The sequence below is a fragment of the Lithobates pipiens genome, unplaced genomic scaffold, assembly GCF_037356315.1.
Source record: "Lithobates pipiens isolate NorthernLeopardFrog02 unplaced genomic scaffold, aLitPip1_a1.2 Scaffold_22, whole genome shotgun sequence".
NCBI lineage: Eukaryota > Metazoa > Chordata > Amphibia > Anura > Ranidae > Lithobates > Lithobates pipiens.
This window is the reverse complement of record NW_027507784.1, coordinates 167,465,366-167,491,477: the sequence shown is the minus strand read 5'-3', so window position 1 is coordinate 167,491,477 and position 26,112 is coordinate 167,465,366. Positions and strand designations below refer to the sequence as shown.

At 44.2% G+C, this 26,112-nt stretch overlaps 1 protein-coding gene across 2 annotated transcripts in view; it reads right to left on the bottom strand.

Moving 5' to 3' along the window:
* CDK15 (cyclin dependent kinase 15) overlaps positions 1 to 7,590 on the bottom strand; it is a 364,576-nt gene extending 356,986 nt beyond the window's left edge. Inside the window, exon 1 of one of the 2 annotated variants that reach the window (XM_077448589.1) lies at positions 7,428 to 7,590. In XM_077448589.1, coding sequence (XP_077304715.1) covers positions 7,428 to 7,554 — 127 coding nt within the window. In that variant the 5' untranslated portion in view covers positions 7,555 to 7,590. The remainder of the gene's footprint in view (positions 1 to 7,427) is intronic. The other variant, XM_077448587.1, reaches the window with a different exon arrangement.
* Positions 7,591 to 26,112: the final 18,522 nt, after the last annotated feature.

Below are 26,112 nucleotides of genomic sequence, written 5' to 3'. Positions count from 1 at the left end.
TCACCTTCCCCACCGCTATAAGTAGAGATCTCGGAGTAGGCAGCAACACCAGGGACCAACCTCCTCCTTGGGCTGATCTGGGTACTGTCGTCAGACTGCTGAGTAGCGGTTGTTGCTACCTCCTCTTCCTGATCCAATACCCGCACATCAGAAATGTCTTGATATGGATCAGAAAATAATTCCTGTGACTCAAGCGGAAGGTATGTGGTGGTGGTGGTGTTGTTGGTGGTAGTGTCTTTGGGGGTGCAGATAGCAGAGAGTGAAGAAGAGGGTGCAGATCGAGAGGATGAGAAGGGTGCAGAAGAGTAAGGCTGAGAGAGCCACTCAACCAAGTCTGGTGCGTCCTTTAAAGTAATTGAACGCACCTTCTTCAACTTCCCACTTTGGCTCAAGCCTGTTGCTCCTGCCCTACCCCTACCACCACTGCGGAAGGGCCTGCCTCTTCCTCTGCCTGTCATTTTTTAAATGACCCTGTGACAAAACTCTCAGTCCCTATACCGATGAAGGACTGCAGCGGTCAGCAGTAGTGCACCTCAACCCTATGTATTGTGGACCTATACCAGTCCTTATAGAATAGCAGACTGTACCTCACTCAACCCTATGTACTGTAGTACCCTATACCTTACCAGTCCTTATAAGGACCTTTGTGGAACAAGTAGGTTGTGTGTGACTGATTAGCAGACTGTACGTCAGTCCCTATACCGATGAAGGACTGCTGCAGTATAGGGCAGCGGTCAGCAGTAGTGCACCTCAACCCTATGTATTGTGGACCTATACCAGTCCTTATAGAATAGCAGACTGTACCTCACTCAACCCTATGTACTGTAATACCCTATACCTTACCAGTCCTTATAAGGACCTTTGTGGAACAAGTAGGTTGTGTGTGACTGATTAGCAGACTGTACGTCAGTCCCTATACCGATGAAGGACTGCTGCAGTATAGGGCAGCGGTCAGCAGTAGTGCACCTCAACCCTATGTATTGTGGACCTATACCAGTCCTTATAGAATGGCAGACTGTACCTCACTCAACCCTATGTACTGTAGCACCCTAGACAGACCAAGATACCAGTCCTTATAAGGACCTTTGTGGAACAAGTAGGTTGTGTGTGACTGATTAGCAGACTGTACGTCAGTCCCTATACCGATGAAGGACTGCTGCAGTATAGGGCAGCGGTCAGCAGTAGTGCACCTCAACCCTATGTATTGTGGACCTATACCAGTCCTTATAGAATAGCAGACTGTACCTCACTCAACCCTATGTGCTGTAATACCCTATACCTTACCAGTCCTTATAAGGACCTTTGTGGAACAAGTAGGTTGTGTGTGACTGATTAGCAGACTGTACGTCAGTCCTTATACAGATGAAGGACTGCTGCAGTATAGGGCAGCGGTCAGCAGTAGTGCACCTCAACCCTATGTATTGTGGACCTATACCAGTCCTTATAGGATAGCAGACTGTACCTCACTCAACCCTATGTACTGTAGCACCCTAGACAGACCAAGTTACCAGTCCTTATAAGGACCTTTGTGGAACAAGTAGGTTGTGTGTGACTGATTAGCAGACTGTACGTCAGTCCCTATACCGATGAAGGACTGCTGCAGTATAGGGCAGCGGTCAGCAGTAGTGCACCTCAACCCTATGTATTGTGGACCTATACCAGTCCTTATAGAATAGCAGACTGTACTTCACTCAACCCTATGTACTGTAGTACCCTATACCTTACCAGTCCTTATAAGGACCTTTGTGGAACAAGTAGGTTGTTTGTGACTGATTAGCAGACTGTACGTCAGTCCCTATACCGATGAAGGACTGCTGCAGTATAGGGCAGCGGTCAGCAGTAGTGCACCTCAACCCTATGTATTGTGGACCTATACCAGTACTTATAGAATAGCTGACTGTACCTCACTCAACCCTATGTACTATAGCACCCTACACCAGGTTATTACCAGTCCTTATGAGGACCTTTGTGGAACAAGTAGGTTGTGAATGATTAGCAGACTGCAGCAGAAGGGCAGCAGTCAAGTATAATATTCTTTCTAAAGAAAGAATATTATACGTGTACAAGCCTATTACCATACCACTGATACCAGTCCTGAAAAGAACCTTTGTGGACCTAATATAGTAACAGCTACTGATTAAACTGTTAAACTGAACCTCATTGCCTCACACACTGATTCCTGCCTGTCCCTATATAAACTGACAAAACAGAGGCTATTGGAACAATAAATGGAATAGCACTTTTGTGGACCTGATAGTAACAGCTAATGACTAAACTGACTGTCCCTACAGCAGACACACCGTCCTGTCCCTTTCTCTAAACTGACAAAAGACACTCAGGCTGCTGCAACAATCAGTAGCACAGCAAACCTATATCCTGAACTATACCTAACACCTATACCAGTCCTGAAAATAACTTTTGTGTACCAAATAGCTAGCGATTTGGGTCACTGCAATCTCTCCCTGCTCCACACAGCAACCTCTCCCTATAGTGACAGAAGAAAGAATGTAAAATGGCCGCCGGATCGGGTCTATTTATAAGTTAGGGGGAATGTCCAAGTGTCCATGTGCTGTAATGTCTCAATTGGCTGTCCTGTACCCCATGATGGATGTGTCATCATAGGTCAAAGTTCTTTTACACAGTAAACACGGAAGTCCGCCGGGCGAACGGCGCCATTAGTCCGCCGAACGGGCGGACCGCGAACAGCCGAAATTCGCTGCGAAACGACCGCCGGGCTAACCGTTTGGCCATCACTAGTCTAGAGCTAGAATAATTACTCTCGCTCTAACGAACCTTTAGGAGCTATGGGCGGAAGTGACGTTTGACAATGCTTCCGCCCTCCCATGCCATGGAGCCAAGCAGGGGCCATCTTCCCCTCATTTGGCAGCCAGGCATCCACGGGAGAGGACGCAGTCTTCTCCGCCGCTACGGCGATTTGCGTGAATTGGTTAAAGGTAACCATCCTCACCTGTGATCTGTTTACATGCAATTAGTATGTGTGTATAAAAGGTCAATGAGTCTCTGGACTGCTGACAGACCCTTGCATCTGCCATCCAGTGCTGCACTGACTTTTCTGGATTCTGAATCATGGGGAAAGCAAAAGAATTGTCAAAGGATCTGGGGTAAAAGGTAGTTGAACTGTACAAAACAGGAAAGGGATATAAAAAGATATACAAGGAAGTGAGAATGGCAATCAGCAGTGTTCAAACTCTTATCAAGTGGAAAATGAGGGGTTCTGTTGAAACCAAACCACTGTCAGGTAGACCAACTAAAATTTTTCCCAGGAAAATGTTCGGGATGCAAAGAAAAACTCACAAATAACTTCAGGTGAAATACAGGACTCTCTGAAAACAAGTGGTGTGGCTGTTTCAAGATGCACAATAAGGGGGCACTTGAAGAAAGATGGACTGCATGGTCTAGTCGCCAGAAGAAAGCCATTACTACGCAAATGGCACAAGGTATCCCACCTACAATATGCCAAACAGCAGAGAAACAAGACTCACACCTTCTGGCACAAAGTAATTGGGAGTGATGAGACCAAAATTGAGCTTTTTGGCCACAACCATAGGCCAGGTTGTCAACCAAGCCTATGATGAAAGGTACACCATTGCTACTGTGAAACACGGAGGTGGATCGCTGATGTTTTGGGGATATGTGAGCTACAAAGGCACAGGAAATTTGGTCAAAATTGATGGCAAGATGAATGCAGTATGTTATAAAAAAATACTGGAGGAATGTTTGCATTCCTCAGCCAGGAAGCTGCGCATGGGACATACTTGGACATTCCAATAGGACAATGATCCAAAACACAAGGCTAAATCGACCTGTCATTGGCTACAGCTGAATAAAGTGAAGGTTCTGGAGTGGCCATCTCAGTCTCCTGACCTCACTGAGCCACTTTGGGGAGATCTCAAACGTGCAGTTCATGCAAGACAGTCCAAGAATTTACAGGAACTGGAGGCTTTTTGCCAAGAGGAATGGGCAGCTTTAACATCTGAGAAGATAAAGAGCCTCATCCACAAATACCACAAAACACTTCAAGCTGTCATTGATGTTAATACACAGTATTAAGAACTAGGGTATGTAAACTTTTGATCAGGGTCATTTGGGTAGTTTCTGTTGCCATTATGATTTAAAAATAGTAAACACAGTTGATTGATAATAAATGGCTTCAACCAAACACTAACCATGAGTGAAAGAAAAGTTTTTGTGTTAATATTCATATTCTCTGAAAAATGGCCAAGAAATCATAAATTCTGCCAGGGTATGTAAACTTATGAGCACAACTGTATTGCTGTAGGTGTTTTCAGCCCACATGCCGACAGGGCTCTGCAGGAGCTGCTGATCCTTTGGTGATGTTTTAAATCTGGCACATTGTTCACACAATTTGCAGAGGTTTAAACTGGTAAATAACAAAACCTTTAGTTTTGTTTCATGTTATCCTGACAGCAGCTTCAATATATGACAGATTCTGGAGTCTGTTTTAGCAAAGAGCTCAGGGAAAAAAACTGTATGACTTTACTGCCTGATTCTCAGCCTGTTGCTTCTGCTTTGGCAATTGGAAAATACAAGTAAATATCGGCATTATATATAAACAATAATAAGAGACTGTATTGTAGTTTCATATAGTTAGCTCAGTGGTCAGCAACATTTTACAGATACAAGCTGGCATGTCAGTGAACAATTGTACACTAGCATACCTCCCAACATTTTGAGATGTGAATGAGGGACTCCTACTAGCAAATGTATGTAGGCATAAGACATGCCCCCGGCCACACCCACTTAAAGGAGAATTAACCCCAAATAAGGTTAATTAAATCCATAAGTGCTTTTTTTACCACTACTATTCCTTTATATTGGCTTTTAAAATCTAGAAATGCAGCAATTTAGAATTTGGATGAAAGGTTTAGCACTGGGAAACAATTTTTGAAAGATAAAAAGTGCATTTTATATACAACTATATGGATCAAACCAAAATGAGGGACAAATGAGTAGGAATGAGGGACAGAGGGACATTGCTCCAAAACAGGGACAGTCGTTCCAAATCAGGGACAGTTGTGAGGTATGCACTATAGACCCTAGATCAGCCCCAATTTCCTGCACCTTCAGATCTCAGATCAGCCCCTGTAATAGACTCACCCGGGACAGGGGCTTTTGGAGGGGACTGAATGCTAGCCTCTTGACTAACGACTATGGGCCCTAGCATTTGAGGGAACTACAAGCATTTAGGAAGATGTTCTTTTATGTAATCCAAAAGGGCATTAAAAAACAGGGCCATGATGGTCTCTGCCAGCTTGGGACTCCTAGCTGATGTTGATATCATCAGCAAGCCACCTGTCTGGGGCCCCTGGCCATAATATGTTTATTGAATGTAGGTCTCCTGCTATTGTCTGAAGGTGTTCTGTGTTTATATTATTGTTAATGTGTATTGTACCTTCTGAGCTTGGAGCCGGCAAGTCTGACCTGCAATGAGACATCTGAGTCATCCAGGTGGCTAATTAATGTAATGTTCATAGTATATGTTGATTGTTGTAATTATATTCCTGTGTGCAGTTTGTATTGTTAGGTTAATATGATGAGAAGGGGGGGATGTCCTCTTGAGGTGTATAAACGCCTGTGTTCTTGTTCAAATTAACAGTTCGTATTCTGGTTTACTCTAAAACTGGTATTGCCTAGTTCTTGGGGTAACTAAGGCCAGATTCACTGATCTCACGTTCCAGAGCTTAGGAAGCGATATACTGACGGAAGCACTCAAGCGGAGTGTGGGAAGTGGTTCCGTCACTGCCCTAATCCCTGCACCTTCAGATCAGCCCTATTAGTGTAGCTTCATATATCAGATCAGCACAAGTTTGTGCACCATTAGAAACAAGGGGTAGGTGGGTGGACTTCTTAATGTAGCAATGTCTTGTAGTTTCTGGAAGGAGGGTCGCCACCTGAACATAAGAAAGGAAGCCTTTCTAAAATGTCATGGAGATGGGTGAGTGGCAGGTACAGAAGGGCAGACCAAGCTTTGTAACTGGCAGCCTAGTTAGCTGTCAATTATAGCCTATGCAAGTGGCTCTGTATCTGTAGAGAGCAATGACCCACCTGTGGATCATCTGGTCCTCTGTTGGGCTAACCCAAGCCTGTGTGCATGCCACAAGGTGATCTTATGGCTGCCACTGAAAATGACTTTGTATACCAGGCCAAGATGAGTGCTTTAGGTTGCCGATCTCTGCACCAGTTGGTGCAAGTCATTTTTTGGTTTTATCAATAAATGAGACAATTGACATAGGTCCACATTTACTAACATTTAAAGTAAGGGGAAGTGTAGTAAATGCAAACATTCAATCATGTGCTGAATAATTAAAAAAAAAAAAAAGAATTTACCATACCCATGCCAGTTTAGACTGGAAAATTAAGACCATATATATTTGTATATATACAGTATTTGTTACATATCAAATAAAAAAAATGCAAATAATGTAATAAAGCAACAGCTTAAGCTGTGCAAATTCATAACCTTATCAGCCTCTATAAGCAAATTTTCCTAAACCATGCAAATAACCACTGCTTGATATACTGCATCTGCAGAAAACAATGACACTCTCTCATTACACTGGGGTACTCGGAGAACTAAATATTAAGTGATATTGATCTATTTCCAAAAGCGTTAGAAAAAAACTGAGAGAAATAAACCTACCAATGTGTATTTTCTGTGGCAGTCTAGGGAGTACAAGCTGTTACCACTGAGACATGTCAAAACCAGATCTGGGTATTTTATATAACCAATGCTTTTACTCAAAAGATACCCAGAATGATGGGCCTGAAAAGATAATGGGTTGTTATAGCTGAATACAGTTCCTTGTCACCTCTAGAGACCCTGGGGACAGGAATTCAATTTGGCAGCTTTTAATGGGCCCCATGAGAACGTTAAATCAAACACAAAAACACACACACCCAGTGTGCTGCAAAGAGTGCGGCCCATTTAATAGGGTTTGCACATACACTCTGGTAATACAGAGCACTGAATTTAAAATATAACTCACAATTGGTTATCACTGCGACCCGATTACCACATAAATAGAATCCAAATGCCAATTGTATCAAACCCAATGCCATTTAACAAATTGCATTTATGATCAGTTATGGTTATAGTTAATGTTAGTCATTTAATTTCTGCAATCCCTGTAAAGCTACGGCCTAGAGCTTCTCAGTCTGTGATGCATGAAAGGTGCCCGTCAAAGGGTTAACTATAAAAATGGAGGATGCTAGTGCCTCACCCGAGTAATAATGCTGTATTACACACCTGCCTCGGGCCATGCATAGCTGCAGGCTGCATAGATGAAAATGAAATGGAAAGCCTTACCGTTTTCAATGTGGGAGATAAAAAACACATTGAAAAGGTATTTTTACACCATTATTTGGCTTTTGATGGAGGCACTTACCCAGGCGACAAAAGGCCTCTGTGGCTGCTTGTCTTATGTTCTGCATGATGGACACAGAGCGAGAGAGAGGAGCGGAAACAAAAAGGAAAAGAAGGAGATCGAAAGAGAGGCAGTCTGCTGTGTTCATCACTGTGCTAGCTCCACTACACAGAGACTTAGGATAGTGGCAGTATATGGGCAAGGAAGAGAAGAAAATAAAAGGGAAACATTTCTACTATTGATCCTGGTGAGGTCAATTGGCACAGATTGCGTGTATTTTTTGACATTGGAAATCAAGGATCTTGTCAGTCACATACAGTATAATATGAGCTGTGACAGTTAGTCATTCTGTCACTGTTCCCACAGTAGGATGAAAGCCCCCACCTTTTCCAATGTTCCAATGTGTCAGTATAAAGATTTTAGTGACGAAGAGCTGGGACAGCAGAGGATGCAAACATTAGCAGCTCATGGCCCTTGGGGACCTAGCTATGTGTCAGAGAGAGGCTTTTATGCATGCATTGTTCATTGCCAGCAGCATTTGTATGTACAATAGGTTTTACTAAAAGTGAAAAGATTTTATAGAACCGGGTTCTCCAATTTTTGGTGGAGACCACAGGATTTTAAAGATATACAAAATTGAATACAGACCCTTCAATGGCTTTTGCAGTGACAGTGGATTAAATTACAAAAATAACCTTTTGTAATACAACACGAGTCAGTGCTACTTTTTGCAGAATATTTATTTTTTTGGTTTTAATAACATGTCTGTCAATAAAGATACTGAATTATGAAAACTAGAACCACAAAATAGGAGCAAATGTGGAGCACTAGAGCCCAAGGCCCATGGTCACCCCCCCTTCTCCAGACTAGGGGGCACCCTCAAGGGTCATCGACAGCCTCCTCATCACTCCATCTCCATCTTCCACCTGACTGCCCCGGCTGGCATGGCTCCTGTCAGACCCCTTTTGCTGGGGATTGGTTGAGGACCTCATAAATATGCACGGCAGCCCCACCTTACTCCCAACCTCCAGCTCTGAAAGTTTCTACCAAATTTCAGACCAGGGGGAAGTGTCATAGAGAGCGGCCAGATGAGTCATACAGCCCCTGAGTCACTAAACCTCGACCCAGATTCACAACCCAGGCCTGGCTCTCAGCCAAGCCAATTTACCTACACAAACAACTGAAGCTATGTCCACCTAGCACACTAGCTAGAGGGTGCTACACGTATTCAAGCATTGGTGTGCAGAGCCTATTGCATTCGGGTGTACACCCCAGAGCTCAAGCACACACGTGTGTGTGTGTGTGTGTATTGTATTGTTAGTAGCGCAGTGGCGGTGTCAATCAGTAGAGGAATGGGTTTTGTCAGTGTAAGGCAGAGGACAGTGTCAGTAGTTTTTTATTTTTGTTTACAATTTTAATTATTATTTTTTACTATTTTTTTAGGAGCCCCATCTGGGGTCTTTGGTGAAATATCAGTGGTCTAAACAGACCCCTGATGTCTCACTTTTGAGACAGAGTAAGGGACTGAGGACAGAGATTCCCCAGTCCCTTTCTCTGCAGCCTCAGCTGCAATGGAAAATGAATAAATGGGAAGTGATCTGTGCTGAGCAGCTTCCAGTTCTTCACAAACTGAAGAATAGTAAACACACAGCAGAGTGCAAGAGGAGAGGATGGAAATTGGCAGTGCTGCGGGGGGTGGGCACAGGGAAAACCAGGCAGTATGGGTAATCAGTGGCGCATGCAGGGATTATGGTGTGCCTAGGCATAGCTGGCACAACCTGTGCACACCTATGTATACAAGCATTTTAGAAGCATATTTCAAGGGTTTTACATGTGTATTCAAGCTTGAGGCATTTTTGTTTTAGTCAATGGAGAGCACTATAAGGAGGAGGCTAGTTCTTACAGCCTCACAAATGCCTAAAATATGGTTGAAAAAAAACCTCTTGATTTGAGCATCTTTCAGCATTCCTATTGAAGTCTATGGTGCCAGAAATGCCCAAATCTATCTCAAAAGAAGCTTGTGTAGCTTTTAGTGTTTCAGACTTCGACATACAGGTGTATAAGCACTCATATGTGAACTGTCACCATTGTGATACATTTTTGGGATTTTGGATGTTGGGCATTTTGGAGCTTATAGCACAGTACACTTGTGCAGCATTACAGTGAAATTATTTGTTTACAAGACTTCAATCTATATTAGTCTTTTTTGCTATGTAGATTAGCATGCACATGTAGCCAGGTACTTTTCTACAATCTATGGCTCCATGCACACTGAAGCTCATAAATGTCAGTTTTTGAGAGTTTGGGCATTTTTTTTAACAGTCCATAAACCCCCCTCTATGTTATCCTATGTGTCCATGCACACATGGATGTTTATCAGCAGTGGAGTTTATGGGCTGTTTTCTGAACGCCATAAAATCACGTTCAGGAGTCGTTTTTCTGACCACAAAAAACGCCAAACGCTCATAAATGCTGATAAATGTCGATAAACGCTCAGAAATGTGTCTCACCAGCATATTTTAACATTTTTGACCCATTGAAAAAAATAAATGCTAAAAAACGCTAACAAGGAATTATGCTAAAAAAAAAACCTAATAAACGCTATTGCAAAAGCGTTAAAAAACATTGAAAGACTCACTGCAAAGCTACTGGGGTTTTTATAATGTTATTTTAATGTCCAGTGTGCAAGGAGCCTGAGAAGGACATTATCTTTTGTTGTTTTCTTTTCGGCCACAAGAAAGAGCTGCTTATTAAGTTAACCTCCTGATCATAATGCAGAGCACATGAAATGCTGGGAGATGTAGTCTGGGCCAGCACAGTGTGATTGCAAGTCCCCTCCAGCCCTGTTTAATCCTCCCAGTACTGTTAGCAGACCCTGTCTAGTTGTTTTGTTGCCCTAGCTCTTCACTTGGCCAAATCTGTTGCATTGTTTACAGGACTGTAGCTCATAACTAACCATCTTACTGCAATTAGTTCTAATAGACACCTTACAGCACACCAACATGTGTCAGGTCACCTGAGTCCAGGAGACAGATCAGTGGACCCTATGGCTGACTGCTGCGGATGGAGCTCTGGGTGGTTCAGGAAAACAGGTACTCTGGAACAGCAACACGGATCGCACTGGTAGCTAGAGCATGAGATTTCCCAGTGCACGGAATCTAAGCCAGCAGGTGTTCACCAGGGGCTCCTGATGGTGGGGATGGACTTCGCTCCAGTCTGGTTCCAGGTCGCGGCCCCCAGGGTCTCCCAGCTCATGCTCACGATAGGCTACTGAAGGACTACTAGTCAAGAACATGCCAAAGGTCGGGATATGAAGCAGACAAGGACAGTCAAGAACAAGTCAAGATCAGTAACCAGAATCAGATGTAGAGCACACGGCAAGATAGACACACAGGAAGCGAAACACACAATATTGATCAGCAAGGTTGGCTTGCAGTGCACAGGTTAATATAATGTTTACAATCAGAGGCTGGGGTGGAGCCATGCTTGAGGAGAGATTACTTAAAGCAGCCAGGTGAAGGGTGGCTGATTTCTTAAGCTGAACACACAGAGAGGTAAGTAGACAGACGTGAACATTACTGCAGATCCATGACAGTACCCCCCCCCCTTACGAGGCCTCCCCTTCCCCGCTTGGGCCTAGGCTTGGAGTGAAAACTCAGATGAAATCTCCTCAACAGATTAGATGCAAAGACATCAGATGCAGTGATCCATGACCTCTAGTCAGGACCAAACCCTTTCCAATGCACCAAGTAATGAAGAATGCCTTTACAAAGCCGGGAATCCAGAACTTGACCAACCTCACACTTTAGATTATCCCCAGAGACCAGAACTGGGGTAGGGAGAGGATGAGAGGACTCACTGAGGACCAAAGGCTTTTTAGGAATGGGCAAGGGCATGAGAAAACCAGCAGGAGCCTGAGGAGGAGCCCCCAGACCCTTAAAGATGAGCTGGACATTCAGCACAGGACCTTCAGACTGGGCAGAGGTCAGTGGATCTGTGAGGTCAGGTTGGTTAGCAGGTGACGTGTCACAGGAGTCAAGCCGGTTAGCTGAAACACAAGCAGAATGCAGAGAGCCCTCAAAAAGAACGCTCCACCTGGCCGAATGAGGCAGTCTATCCAAAGAATGGATTGAACCTCTTATGCCGCGTACACACGAGCGGACTTTTCAACATCCAAAGTCCGAAGGACTGAGTCCGTCAGACTATCCGATCGTGTGTGGGCTGCAACGGACTTTTGACTCACCAAAGTCCGAAGGACTTCAGAATATGGAACATGCTTCAAATTTTTCCGAAGGAACTCCGCCGGACCCGGTCCCCTTCGAAAAATCCGCTCGTGTGTATGCTACTCCGACGGACTAAAACCGACGCTAGGGCAGCTATTGGCTACTGGCTATGAACTTCCTTATTCGAGTCGGGTCGTACGTCATCACGTTCGAATCCGTCTGAGTTTAGTGTGATCGTGTGTGGCCAAGTCCGTTTGGCCGAAAAGTCTGTCAGAACTCCGTCTGAATTCCAGCAGAACTCCGACGGAACTCCTTTGGAAGTCTGTCGGACATAAGTCCTCTCGTGTGTACGGGGCTTTAGATTTTAATGAATGTAGTAATAGTAGGATGAGGCCAGGTTATAGTAGGTCCTGAATAAGAAAAAGCAGGAGGGCATGGGCAGGACTGGCAATACTGGTGCAGAGGCGGATTGTATTGCATCGACAGGTGTAGCGACTACCTGAATCACATCGCAAGGCATAGTGACTGTGGAACTTGCGGACCAGTTAGCCTGGCTGTGCATCCAAGGGAGTTTAGCAAAAGGCAAATGTAATTGGTTATACAAACTGGAGTGAATGATTGGTTCAGGTTTGCAGGTGGGCTCCTTATCCAGAGTGTCAAATTACCTAGAGAGTGCATCAGCCTGACTATTGCATGACACATCCAGGAAATCGATATATGTAGCGGGAAGAGCGGAAGATATTGAGATAGTGGCAACAGGGAGTTCCTCTTTTGGGGCAACCCTGAGTAGGCAGGATGAGGAACAGGAGGAGCCTCAAGCCAGGATCTGCCCAGCAGTCCAGTCAACATGTCGATAATGGAGCCGTAACCAAGGAGGACCCAGAACAATAGCAGTTGAGGCCTTAGGTAAGATAAGGAAGGATATCCATTCCTGGTGGGGTATACCTACTGACATCTTAACAGGGAGGTTCTGGAAGCGGATAGGGCCCCTTGGGAGGACAGTGTCATCAATCGCCTAGGCCACCAAAGGCGTGGTGAGGGGCAAAAGGGTTATGCCCCATACACACGGTCAGACATTCTGACCACAAAATCCGTTGGCTTTTTTCCAATGGATTTTGAGCGAAATGTGTCTTGCATACATACGGTCACACAAAGTTGTCGGAAAATCCGATCGTTCGGAACGAGGTGACATACAACACGTATGATGGGACTACGTAGAGGCTAGTAGCCAATAGTTTTCGTCTCCAAATTTTTTCTGAGCATCGGACATTTCGACAACATAATCCAATCGTACTTTTTCCGCCGGAATTTCTGACCATGTGTCTCATAGAAGATGCAGTTCCCCAGTCCATTAAATTGTCAGCCACTCCGGAATCCAGATATGCCAAGACTGAATGAGAGGAAGTGTCAAAATGAAGGAACACAGAAAGAAGAAGACAAGAAGGTAAAAGGTGATATTTCTGGGTCCAATACTCCACCTTCTAGATGTATTAGACCTGAGCATTTTTCTGGACCAGGAGAGCAAGGGTCATGAAAATGACCTTTGGCCCCACAATAAAGGCACAGGCCCAGAGTTCTGCATCTAGCAAGTTCCTTGAGAGATAGCCTGGTCCGACACAGCTGCATAGGTTTCTCAGCTGGCAGGAGGTGCTCCTGAGGTCAAAGAGAGGGGAGTTCAGGCTGCCTAAGGACCGGGGAGTACTGGCGTCTTTTTTACAGTGTCCTCTTCTGAAAGCGAAAACCGATCTGGCTACACAAGGAGATAAACCGTCCAGATCAGCAGGGATGGTTCTTCCTGGTAATTTACCCTTCACTCTGTTAGAGAGGCCATGTAAAAAGGTTGCAACTAAGGCCTCATTATTCCAGCTCAGATCAGCAGTCAAAGTATGAAAATGAAGAGCGTACTGTCCCACAGAAGCCGACTCTTGACGGAGACGTAAAAGGGCGCTGGCCGCTGAAGAGACACGACCCAGTTCCTCCAAGATATTCCAAAAAAGTTTCAAGAAGTTAGACAGGCTAGAAAGCACTGTATCTTTCTGTTCCCACAGAGGAGCAGCCCAAGCTAATGCCTCGCTGGATACAGAAGGGATATAATATAGGTTACCTTTGCCCGATCAGACAGGAGGGGTTGGAGTTCGACAGTGTGTGACAGTGGGCACTACATACAGGAGAGGAGTGTGGAAGGTATAACAGTGGGCACTATGTACAGAAGAGGAGTGTGGAGGGTATGCCAGTGGGCAATATGTACTAGAGAGGAGTGTGGAGGGGATGACAGTGAGCAGTATGTACAGAAGAGGAGTGTGGAGGGTATGATTATTATTATACACGATTTATATAGCGCCAACAGTTTACGCATGGCTTTACAATATAGAGGGGGAACAGCACAATTACAGTACAGTTGAAATACAGAAGGGACAGGATGGCCCTGCTCGTAGAGCTTACATTCTAAAGTGAGGAGGTGGTGGTACAAAAGGTAATAGATACAGGGAATGATTTGATGGGGTGGCAGTAAGGGGGCAGTATGATACAGGAGAGGAGTGTGAAAGGTATTATGGGGGCAGTATGTGCAGGAGAGGAGTGTGGAGAGAAAGAGAGTTGGCGGTATGTACAGGAGGGGAGTGTGGAGGGTATGATGGGGGCAGTATGTACAGGAAAGGAGTGTGGAGGGTATGACAGTGCGCAGTATGTACAGGAAAAAAGTGTGGAGCGTATGACAGTGGGCAGTATGTACAGGAGAGGAGTGTGGAGGGTATTACAGTGGGTACTATGTACAGGAGAGGAGTGTGGAGGGTATGACAGTGGGCAGTATGTACAAGAGAGAAGTATATGACAGTGAGCAGTATGTACGGGAGAGGAGTGTGGAAGGTATGATGGTGAGCAGTATGTACAGGAGAGGAGTGTGGAGGGTATGACAGTAGGCACTATGTGCAGGAGAGAATTGTGTGACAGTGGGCAGTATGTACAGGAGAGTATTGTGGGGAGGTGTGACAGCGGGCACTATGTGCAGTAGAGAAGTATATGACAGTGAGCAGTATGTATGGGAGAGGAGTGTGGAAGGTATGATGGTGAGCAGTATGTACAGGAGAGGAGTGTGGAGGGTATGACAACAGGCACTATGTATAGGAGATAAGTGTGGAGGGTATAATAGCAGGCGCTATGTACAGGTGAGGAGTGTGGAAGGTAAGACAGCGGGCACTATGTACAAGTGAGGAGGGTGGAGGATATGAGAGAGGGCAGTATGTACAGGGGAAGAGTGTGGATGATATGACAGTGGCAGTATGTAGAGGAGAGAAGCGTATGACAGTGGGCGGTATGTACAGGTGAGGAGTGTGGAGGGTAAGACAGCGGGCACTATGTACAGGTGAGGAGTGTGGAGGAAATGAGAGAGGGTAGTATGTACAGGGGAAGAGTGTGGATGATATGACAGTGGGCAGTATGTAGAGGAGAGAAGTGTATGACAGTGTGCGGTATGTACAAGAGAGGAGTGTGGAGGGTATGACAGTGGGCACTATGTATAGGAGAGAAGTGTGGAGGGCATGACAGAGGGCTGTATGTACAGGAGAGGAGTGTGGAGGGTATGACAGTGGGCAGTATGTACAGGAGAGGAGTGTGGAGGGTGGGCAGTATGCACAGGAGAGGAATGTGGAGGGTGGGCAGTATGCACAGGAGAGGAATGCGGAGGGTATGACAGTGGGCACTGTGTACAGGAGAGAAGTGTATGACAGTGGGCGGTATGTACAGGAGAGGAGTGTGGAGAGTATGACAGTGGGCAATATGTACAAGAGAGGAGTGTGGAGGGTATGACAGTGGGCACTATGTACAGGAGATAAATGTATGACAGTGTGAGGAGGATAAAGGAATCTGGGAAGGAAAAATGTAAAGGTTTGTGGAAGGATGTTTAGGGATTGCGTAGTGGTTAAGCGGGCAATACAGGGATTGAAATTAAGCCAATTAAGCAGAGACCAGTCATAGGCGATCTATGTATGGGCTAGCTGGTTGTACACAAGTCAATCTATTAATCGACTTGAGTACAACCAGCCTGTCAGGTTTTTCCCAAAACAATCAGTGCTGCCAGCTATAGTCATCAACACTGATCATTGTATTCTGTGTGTAGGGAAGGCTCCCCACTGGCAGAACACAATAACACTGTGGGAGCGATTTCCCCCATCCACAGGTCAGCAGGCGAGAGGGTGTGTGGGGACAGGCTGGGAAGAGAGGTCTGTCAGCAGGGGGTTGTGAGGTGGTCATGGGAGGATATCAATCAGTGGTTGGGGGGAGTAACTGGGAGTGATAAACACTGAAAAGTGATCTGTGGTGGATTGCTTTTCAACAAGTATAAGAGGTATAGCAGCAGCTAACAGACATTCATGAGGTGCCACCTTCTTGTTTTTTTTTTACATTGCTGCTACCGCAAGCGAGTTTGGCTTGCAGTTGCAGAAATCAATAGGCGAGTTTGACAGGCGGTGCTGCCTATCAAACTGCACACTGAGTTAAAGATGCTGCAGCTAAAGAAATTGCAAAAAAAAGTCGCAGCTGTGAAGTAAAGCATCACAGCTACGACATTCGTACAGCCCTGTCCAATTGTATTTTTAAGATTTGGGTCAGGAATGTGCGGTGAGGTCAATTGCTGGTGAAGCACTGGTTAGTATCAGAGCCAGATACACACAGGTTACATACGCTGCAAACGTTAGAGCGAGAGCAATAATTCTAGCACTAGACCTCCTCTGTAACGCTAAACATGTAACCTGTAAAAAAAATGGAAAGCGTTGCCTATGGAGATTTTTAAGTACTGAAATTTGGCACCATTCCACAAGTGTGCACAATTGTAAAGTGTGACACGTTAGGTATCTATTTACTCGCCATAACATCATCTTTCATAGTATACAAAAAATTAGGCTATCTTTATGGTGTTTTTTTGTTCATGAGACAGTTATTTTCCAAAAAAAAATACGTTTGAAAAATTGCTGTGCAAATACCGTGTAACATAAAAAGTTGCAATGACCACCATTTTATTCCCTATGGTGTCTGTTAAAACAACATATATCATGTTTGAGGGCTCTGAGTAATTTTTTAGCAAAAAAAATTATGATTTTTAGATGAGAGATGTGTCAGAATTGGCCTGAGTGGCAAGGGGTTAATTACCATAAGTAAGTAACATACAAATAATTATTATATATTATTTTTAATGTATTTTACTATATTTTCAAAAACTGTACTCAAGCAGGTGGCAGCAGTAGAAGATTCTCATTCTCCCTCTTAACTGTGTGAGAAAAACATGGGATTGTGGGTAAATCTTACATATATATTTCTTGTAATTAAGAGGGCTGGGCTGGAAGGGAGCATGTGTCTTTTATTGGACAGCTAGGGCCAATGGTACTTTACCATTGGTCCAATTCTCCAAGCTGTTCATTGAGCTCAGTGCCTCTGACAAGAAGTAAGGAGAGGCACTGTGAGCTCATCCTCTCAGTCTGCTGCAAACAGAGTGTGCCAGCTTGCATTTAAACTGACCATGCTGTATGTAGCTTCTGCACAATGAGCCCCATAGGTTTTGACCAGTGGTGGGGTAGGTCTTTGGCTACCTACCCCCCAAATTTGGGATCTCTGTGATCCTCAAAATTCTATCTTTCTTTTAGTATTATTGTTTTATTTCTATTTATTTTTTGGATTTATTTTTGGGCAAATGGGCTTATCTTAATGTAAGGTGCCTGGAGCTGCAGCTCCAGTAGCCCCTATGTTAATCCGGTCCTGCTAAAAACAATGGGGCTGATTTACTAATATGAATGCACTGCACCAGTTCATACCTCAATTTGTGCGCCAGATAAATTATTAAGTGAGCGTATGAACCGGTGCACGCATAAGCGCAACAGATGATAATATGCCGATGCACACAATAATAGTATCCCATTGATTGTAGCGTACGCCGTATCATTAACAGTCCATTCACACAGGGGCAACACGACTTCCAACGCGACTTTGGGAGGCAACTTGGACACGACTTGAGTGTGAATCACAGCGTGACTTGGGGCGACTTACAACATGACTAAGTCGCCCCCAGGCCAGGCGACTTTAATTAAAAAAAAAGAAAACGGCATTGGTCCCCCTCTAAGAGCATACCAGACCCTTCAGGTCTGACATGGATTTTAAGGGGAACCCTGCACCCAAAAAAATGGCGTGGGGGCCCCCCTCAAAATCCATACCAGACCCTTATCTGAGCACGCAACCTGACAGGCCGTAGGAAAAGGGGGGGGACGAGAGACCGCCCCCCTCTCCTGAACCGTACCATGCCACATGCCCTCAACATTGGGAGGGTGCTTTGGGGTCCGTGCAATGGGAGGCTCCCGCTGCGTGACGCTTCTCTTCTTCTGACAGTTCTTATATAACGGAGGGCGGGGCCACATGGTGATCCCACCCCCTCTGATGCACGGTTCCGTTATATAAGTGTCAGAAGAAGAGAAGCGTCACACAGCGGGAGCCTCCCATTGCGCGGAGCGGCCAGAGAACGAAGAAGAGACACCGTGGAGGAAGATGCCGGATGAGAACGCTGGAGCAAGAAGAAGAGGATCGGAGGAAGAAGAAGATGGAGGAAGAAACCGAAGGATGAAGGAAAGAAAAAGGAAGAAGACCCAAAGAATGAAGATGAAAGAAGAAGACTTTAATAAAGGAATTGTCAAAAACTGTCTCTTGTCATTTTTAACACTTTTGTCACTTTTGTACCCCCTTACCATTTCACACAGGGGGGGGAGGCCGGGATCTGGGGATCCCCTTGTTAAAGGGGGCTTCCAGATTCCGATAAGCCCCCTGCCTGCAGATCCCCACAACCACCGGCCAGGGTTGTGGGGATGAGGCCCTTGTGAGACCCCAAAGCATCCTCCCAATGTTGAGGGCATGTGGCCTGGTATGGTTCAGGAGGGGGGGGGCGCTCTCTCGCCCCCCCCCCTCTTTTCCTGTGGCCTGCCAGGTTGCGTGCTCAGATAAGGGTCGACAGATCCACATAAAGGGATTTTTATTTGCAAAAACGTAGACAATGAACAGTCTCTTAAAATAGGATCAGAGAGTCAGGAAGGAAGTTCAGGTACTCTTATGCCGAGTACACACATAGCAGACTGTCTGGCGGACTTTCCGCCGAACTGTCCGCCGGACTTTCTGAGCGAGCTACTTGCCCAGACGCGGCACTTTTTTCAGCGGACTAATACGGCGTACTAGGTCTGACGGACTATCCGCCGTACTTTTGAAATGAACGGACTCGCCCAAACACGCGGAGGAAAGTCCGCTCATTTTGAGCGCGTCTACAGGTAGCCGGGGCCAGCGAAGGAGGCGTCGCTGGCCCTGTCACCTGGTATGGACTTATAGGGGAACCCCTACGCCGAAAAATACATCGTACCACATACTCATTCACATAGGGTGGGGGGCCGGTATTCGGGGGCCCCCTTATTAAAGGGGCTCCCGGATACCCCGACAACCAACGGCCAGGGTTGTCGGGAAGAGGCCCTTGTCCTCATCAACATGGTGACAAGGTGCTTTGGGGTGGGGGGGCCGCGTGGCTAAAAAAAGTCCGCCGGAGCCCACACACGGCGGGATTGTGTCCGCCGTACTTTTCCACCGGATTGTTTGATTGTGTGTACGAGGCATTAGTGTCAAAGTCAATAATGAAGGACTTTCTTACTTTGACTAAATCCAGAGAATAGCCATTCACAACTGGATGTTCACTCAAGTTGGATAGTGCCTCTCTCACAAGGCCTAGCAGCCAACAAGGTGCTTTACTCAGGAACAAGTCTCTGCCACAGACGTTGTTGTAGAACATACAGGAATAGGTCTCTGCCACAGACAGTCTTGTAGAACATTTAGGAAACTAAAACTTGTGGCACACTCGTGTGATACCTGGATCTTTCAGCCAGCTTGGCGATACCCACGAGACTGGATTCGCTTAAGTACTTCAGCCCCACCAGGCTCTTAATAAGAAGCCAACCCGTACATGGCATTCTTCTGAAGAGTCCTCCCCTGGATAGCTACAAAGTTACTGGCCCTCTTCAACTACCAGAGACGGCACCGGACCACCCGGAATCCTTCTTTAGTTTCCTTGCCTCGGGCTAGCCAGCCCCGAGACAATAAGTCGGGTGGATCCGCACCCCAGGCCATAGCCTTCCTGGGGGCTGGTCAGGAGGACCAAGACCATGGAGTCAGAACATACTTCTGGACCGGAACCCCGAACCACGTGACATCCGCATCTTAAGTACCCTCTCCCAGAAAGCACAACAAGAGTGACACTCCCACTGGGCGGGCTCTGAGAGAAAGTAACCTTAAAGCACCCAACCAGACTGTGGTTCCATGCCTGCCAGAGAAGACAGTGCCCCCTGTGGCCAGGCTGAACATCCTATAGTCCAGTCAGACTGATGCTTTGGTCCCAATTTAGAACAATTGCACCCAAACCAAACTGCAGTTCAGGTGTAATCTTAACTTTCAAAAAGATAGCACGTGCTCTTCAGGAGCCAGCGCTACATACTTCCCCTGCCAATTTAGACGATGTCCTCAACGTCTGGGAAGGACAGGAAAAACCCAGAGACAAAAATTAGCTCTATCAAAAATAAAGTACCTGAACTTTGGGGTAAGAATGGGGAAAGGGAAAGAACAATAAAACTTTAAATATTATTGAAACATAAACAAAGCAGACGGGGAGAGAATTAGGGTCAACAAGGCCCTGAGACTCTAAAGGTGCTAAATATTAGAAGGTAATTAGATTAGATTAGGTAATGGTCATAGATCCATTTGGCTTTCCGTTGTAGGAGGATCTTGTCATAATCCCCCCCCCCCCCCCGGGACCTGGTGGGACATGCTCTAATGCATAAAAATGCATTTTTTGGCTCTCAAAATTATGCTTTCAAAGTGTACCGTAAACTGCTGAGGAAGCTCAAAAGAGCGAAACATGTCGAGTGGTATACTCTGAGTGTTAAATATCTCTTCTTTTACTTCATTTGTATAAACATTGGATGTGGATAAACAAAAATTTTTTAATTGAGTTGTAAATATTGGTTTATATGTGTCTGTACATGGAATAAAAATTTGTTTTTTTTATGATACATACTCCTCTGATTCTAATTACCTTCTAATATTTAGCACCTTTAAAGTCCCAGGGCCTTGTTGACCCTATTTCTCTCCCCATCTGCTTTGTTTATCTAATTCAGGGATGTGGTGCTAGTTTGTCTGTCTCCGCCCTGGTTTGTTTTTTCTATTATTGAAACATAGTTTAGTGACACAGGATTATCATACACATAGAATTCTACCTAAACCACCCACTCTCCGGCAGCTTGATAGATGTTCTTTTGGTAAATCCTAAAAGTAAAAAGAAGAAAAACACACAAACAACAAGTGGCACACAACTTATTAGAAGGCAGGGCTCAATCCCAGTCTCAATGGAGCCCTCTCCCCTAAACATTAAACATGCCACCTAGTGGTAAGAGTCACCAAGGTGCAGTCTTTCCCTAAAACAGGTTCTATGACCAGTAAGGTAATCTTGACACAGCGTTCTGTTTAGCTGACCCTGTCTAACTACCCCATAGTTCCTGAATTTTTTTCCTTTCTCTTTTCAGGAAAGTTAGGTAAAGAAAGTAAAACCCCTTAAGTTCAAGAAACACAGTTCTGGTAGCTTTTCCTCCTACCAATAGAAACTTGGATCTGGCAATGTTAGGTCCTTCCCTCATGCATCCACTGTGGTAATAAAGTAAACGGCACTGTCTTTGTCTGATCGGCAAATGACAACTTTGTTCCCATAAATGTGCCGACCGTAACTCCAATGCCGCTGACATCCGACAAACCGTTCATACAGCTCTGGTGAAAAGGCCTCCTTGAGAAGCGGCTTTGGTACTTTTAAGTAATTCCAGACATCGTCCTTGTACCATGCCTCGCAGTTCTCCTCAATGACATCCATAATGTCCCTCGGGAATATAACATAAGGGAATTCCAGCCCGTATTCATTTGCTATCCTTTTATTAAGGAGCCGCTGCGACCTCGCAAGCCCGATCAAATCATGGCGCGGTCACATGCAAAACAAACCAACGTGATTTCCAGTTCCTCCCTCCCCTCTCCGTCCAGTGTGAGCGGAGAGGGGAGGGAGGAACTGGAAATCAAGCTGGTTTGTTTACATGTGACCGCGCCATCATTTGACGGAGTGATCACGTGGTAAACGGCCGTGATCAGCGTCCGTTAACCGTGATCCGTGATGCACCGGTGTTCTGACACAAAGTGTCCACCTATCAGGTAGTGTCCGGGCCGTACTGCGCAGGCGCAGCGCTTGCTCAGTACGGGGGACAAGGAGAAGCCAAACATCTCCGAAGAAGAACGGCGCCAGGTTGAAGCACCACCATCCAAGTGCACATAGGGTTGCTCATAGTAACAGGGCCCCTTGCGGGCACGGCCTTGCTTTTCTCGGCTCTTTTATACTTTATGTCCACTTGGATGGTGGAGCTTGAACCTGGACACTTCTTCAGAGATGTTCAGCTTCTCAGCGGACACTATGTGATGGGGGACATGGTGTGGGAAACCCATGTTCTGTGCTTGTTTCCTGCACCATGTTCAAAACGTACCAGGTGAGAAATCTTCTGCAGGTGTCATTAAATCCTAACAACACCCCAAATGCAGAACACAAATACACTGCGTTTGCCTGCACTGGATCGCATGATACCATGGCACCATGCAATCCAGTGCAGAGCATTTTTGAAAAGTAATGCATGCACAACTTTTGGTACGATCAAGTGCGGAATGGGCTGAATATTGCACCACACTGAATCGCACAGGAACGTGAACTGCATTCCTGTGTAAATCAGGTGTGAACCAGCCCTTGAGGAATAGCTGATTGATCATGATGTGTATAGAGTGATTTGAAATAGGAGGATCTGGTTCAATATTATGAGCTGGTGTATATTCAATGTTCTGAGGAGAAAAGTCGCAGTGTCTGCATCCTTTTGGAAGTAATCAACCTTAGGGTTAAGTCTTGCAAAGGATGCCTAAAATCTGACTTGTATCTTAGTGCAGAAAAAAATCAGTGAGCCAATCACACAAGCAGGAAATTTTCAGGGGAATTCTGTCCAGCAAGCGTGTACAGAAAGCCTCCAGGATGCCAGATTGCAATAAATTTTACAGAAAATGACAACGCTGAAAATTAAAACAGAAAGGTGATTATTACTAACATTCAAGTACAATATGACTTGTGTAGCAATTGTACTGTATTAAAAAAAACAAAAAACTAAATAGCATGTTTTGAGTTTGCGGAAAGGCATGTGGGAGACTCCCAAAATGTATGTAGGAAGGTGCTCTGGTCTGATGAGAAAAAAATTGAACTTTTTGGCCATCAAAGAAAACGCTATGTTTGACGTGAACTCAACACATCACATCACCCAAAGAACACCACAGTGAAGCATGGTGGTGGCAGCATCATGCTGTGGGAATGTTTTTCAGCAGTCGGGACTGGGAAACTAGTCAGGGTTGAGGGAAAGATGGATGGTGCTAAATACAGGGATATTCTTGAGCAAAACCTGTACCACTCTGTGTGTGATTTGAGGCTAGGACGGAGGTTCACCTTCCAGCAGGACAATGACCCCAAACACCCTGCTAAAGCAACACTTGAGTGGTTTAAGGGGAAACATGTAAATGTGTTGGAATGGGCTAGTCAAAGCCAGACCTCAATCCAATAGAAAATCTGTGGTCAGACTTAAAGATTGCTGTTCACAAGCGCAAACCATCCAACTTCAAGGAGCTGGAGCAGTTTTGCAAAGAGGAATGGGCATAAATCCCAGTGGTAAAATGTGGCAAGCTCATAGAGACTTATCCAAAGTGACTTGGAGCTGTGATAGCCGCAAAAGGTGGCTCTACAAAGTATTGACTTCAGGGGGTGAATAGTTATGCACATTGACTTTTTTCTGTTATTTTGTCCTATTTGTTGTTTGCTTCACCACAAAAAAAAATCTTCAAAGTTGTGTGCATGTTCTGTAAATGATGCAAATCCTCAAACAATCCATGTTAATTCCAGGTTGTGAGGCAAAAAACATGAAAAAGGGGGGAGGGGGGGGGGTGAATATTTTTGCAAGGCTCTGTATGCTATTTTATTTTGCATTATTTTTACCTTTTTAAAGTGGAGTTCACCTTTAATAACTCTTAAAATGAAGGAAAAAATGGGGGGGGGGGCAGAAAAGGGGCTGGGGGATCACCAACCCCAGGGACTTTTGGGGTATCAAATCACAAAATTAACGATTGAAGTAGATAAAAGGTATAATTTTATTTACATTTTACAAAATCAGTAACACAACTTTATTGTTACATTCATAAAAAATAATCTTGCACGGTACAGCGTGGGAAAGCATTCCAGAATTACCCAACTTTGTCCATGAAGGGAAAGAAAAAAGCTGCGATTTTCAACATGTTTCGCTCAATTTGAGCTTCTTCAGGAAATTTAAGCAGCCAATAATTGACACTAAAACAACAGAGGTATGCGATAAGTAAATATTTGATTAGTTAATGCAATCAGATAAGGTAAACGTATAGAAAATACAAATTAAGGAATAAATTGGTCTCTTGAAAAATGCAATGTCACTATTGGTGAATACACACATAAATTCAATTGCAATTACAAATTTGATATATTACAGGTACATGATAATAAGATCTCACCAAATTCGCCAGGGCTCCCCGTATCGATACTATATTCATATGATGTCATTGAAAATCAATTAAATTTGAAATATAAGCCTTAGTAGCTCATGACCAAGAGAGGGCCATTGTCTGCAGAGAGGAACAATAGGTAGTAAATAATTAAATAATATCTGGCAAAATAGAAAGCCAGGAAAATTCAACTGAAATAGATAAGTTGAATAAATAAATAAATAAATATTCCTTGTTTACTTTATCTATTTATTTATTCAACTTATCTATTTCAGTTGAATTTTCCTGGCTTTCTATTTTGCCAGATATTATTTAATTATTTACTACCTATTGTTCCTCTCTGCAGACCCAAATGGCGACACGCCCTCTCTTGCTCATGAGCTACTAAGGCTTATATTTCAAATTGAATTGATTTTCAATGACATCATATGAATATAGTATCAATACGGGGAGTCCTGGCAAATTTGGTGAGATCTTATTATCATGTACCTGTAATATACCAAATTTGTAATTGCAATTGAATTTATGTGTGTATTGCATTTTTCAAGAGACCAATTTATTCCTTAATTTGTATTTTCTATACGTTTACCTTATCTGATTGCATTAACTAATCAAATATTTACTTATCGCATACCTCTGTTGTTTTAGTGTCAATTATTGGCTGCTTAAATTTCCTGAAGAAGCTTAAATTGAGCGAAACATGTTGAAAATCGCAGCTTTTTTCTTTCCCTTCATGGACAAAGTTGGGTAATTCTGGAATGCTTTCCCACGCTGTACCGTGCACGATTATTTTTATGAATGTAACAATAAAGTTGTGTTACTGATTTTGTAAAATGTAAATAAAATTATACCTTTTATCTATTTCAATCGTTAATTTTGTGATTTGATACCCCAAAAGTCCCTGGGGTTGGTGATCCACCAGCCCCTTTTCTGGCCCCCTCTTTTTTCCTTCATTTTTGGATAATTATTGGGACGTGGTATCCTTAATAATTTGATCCCTTTTCTCTCAAATTTCTCTTAATTTCTTTAACCACTTCAGCCCCGGACCAATTAACAGCCTAAGGACCAGAGATCTTTTTACAATTTCGCACTGCACTGCTTTAACTGGTAATTGCGCGGTCATGCAATGTTGTACCCAAACGAAATTTGCGTCCTTTTCTTCCCACAAATAGAGCTTTCTTTTGATGCTATTTGATTGCCTCTGCGATTTTTATTTTTTGCGATATAAATGGAAAAAAAACGAAAATTTTGAGAAAAAATTATATTTTCTACTTTTTGTTATAAGAAAAAGCGAATAAACTCAATTTTAGCCATATATTTTGGGCAAAATTTATTCAGCCACATGTCTTTAGTAAAAAAAATGTCAATAAGCGTATATTTCTTGGTTTGCGCAAAAGTTATAGCGTCTACAAACTAGAGTACATTTTCTGGAATTTACACAGCTTTTAATTTACGACTGCCTATCTCATTTCTTGAGGTGCTAAAATGGCAGGGCAGTACAAACCCCCCCCCCAAATTACCCCATTTTGGAAAGTAGACACCCCAAGGAAGTTGTGGAGAGGCATGTTGAGTCCATTGAATATTTTTTTTTTGTCCCAAGTGATTGAATAATGACACAAAAAAAAAAAAAAGTTTACAAAAAGTTGTCACTAAATGATATATTGCTCACACATGCCATAGTTATATGTGGAATTGCACCCCAACATATATTCTGCTGCTTCTCCTGAGTACGGGGATACCACATATGTGGGACTTTTTGGGAGTCTAGCCGCGTAACGCACCCCGAAAACCAATCACTGCCTTCAGGATTTCTAAGGGTGCAAATTTTTGATTTC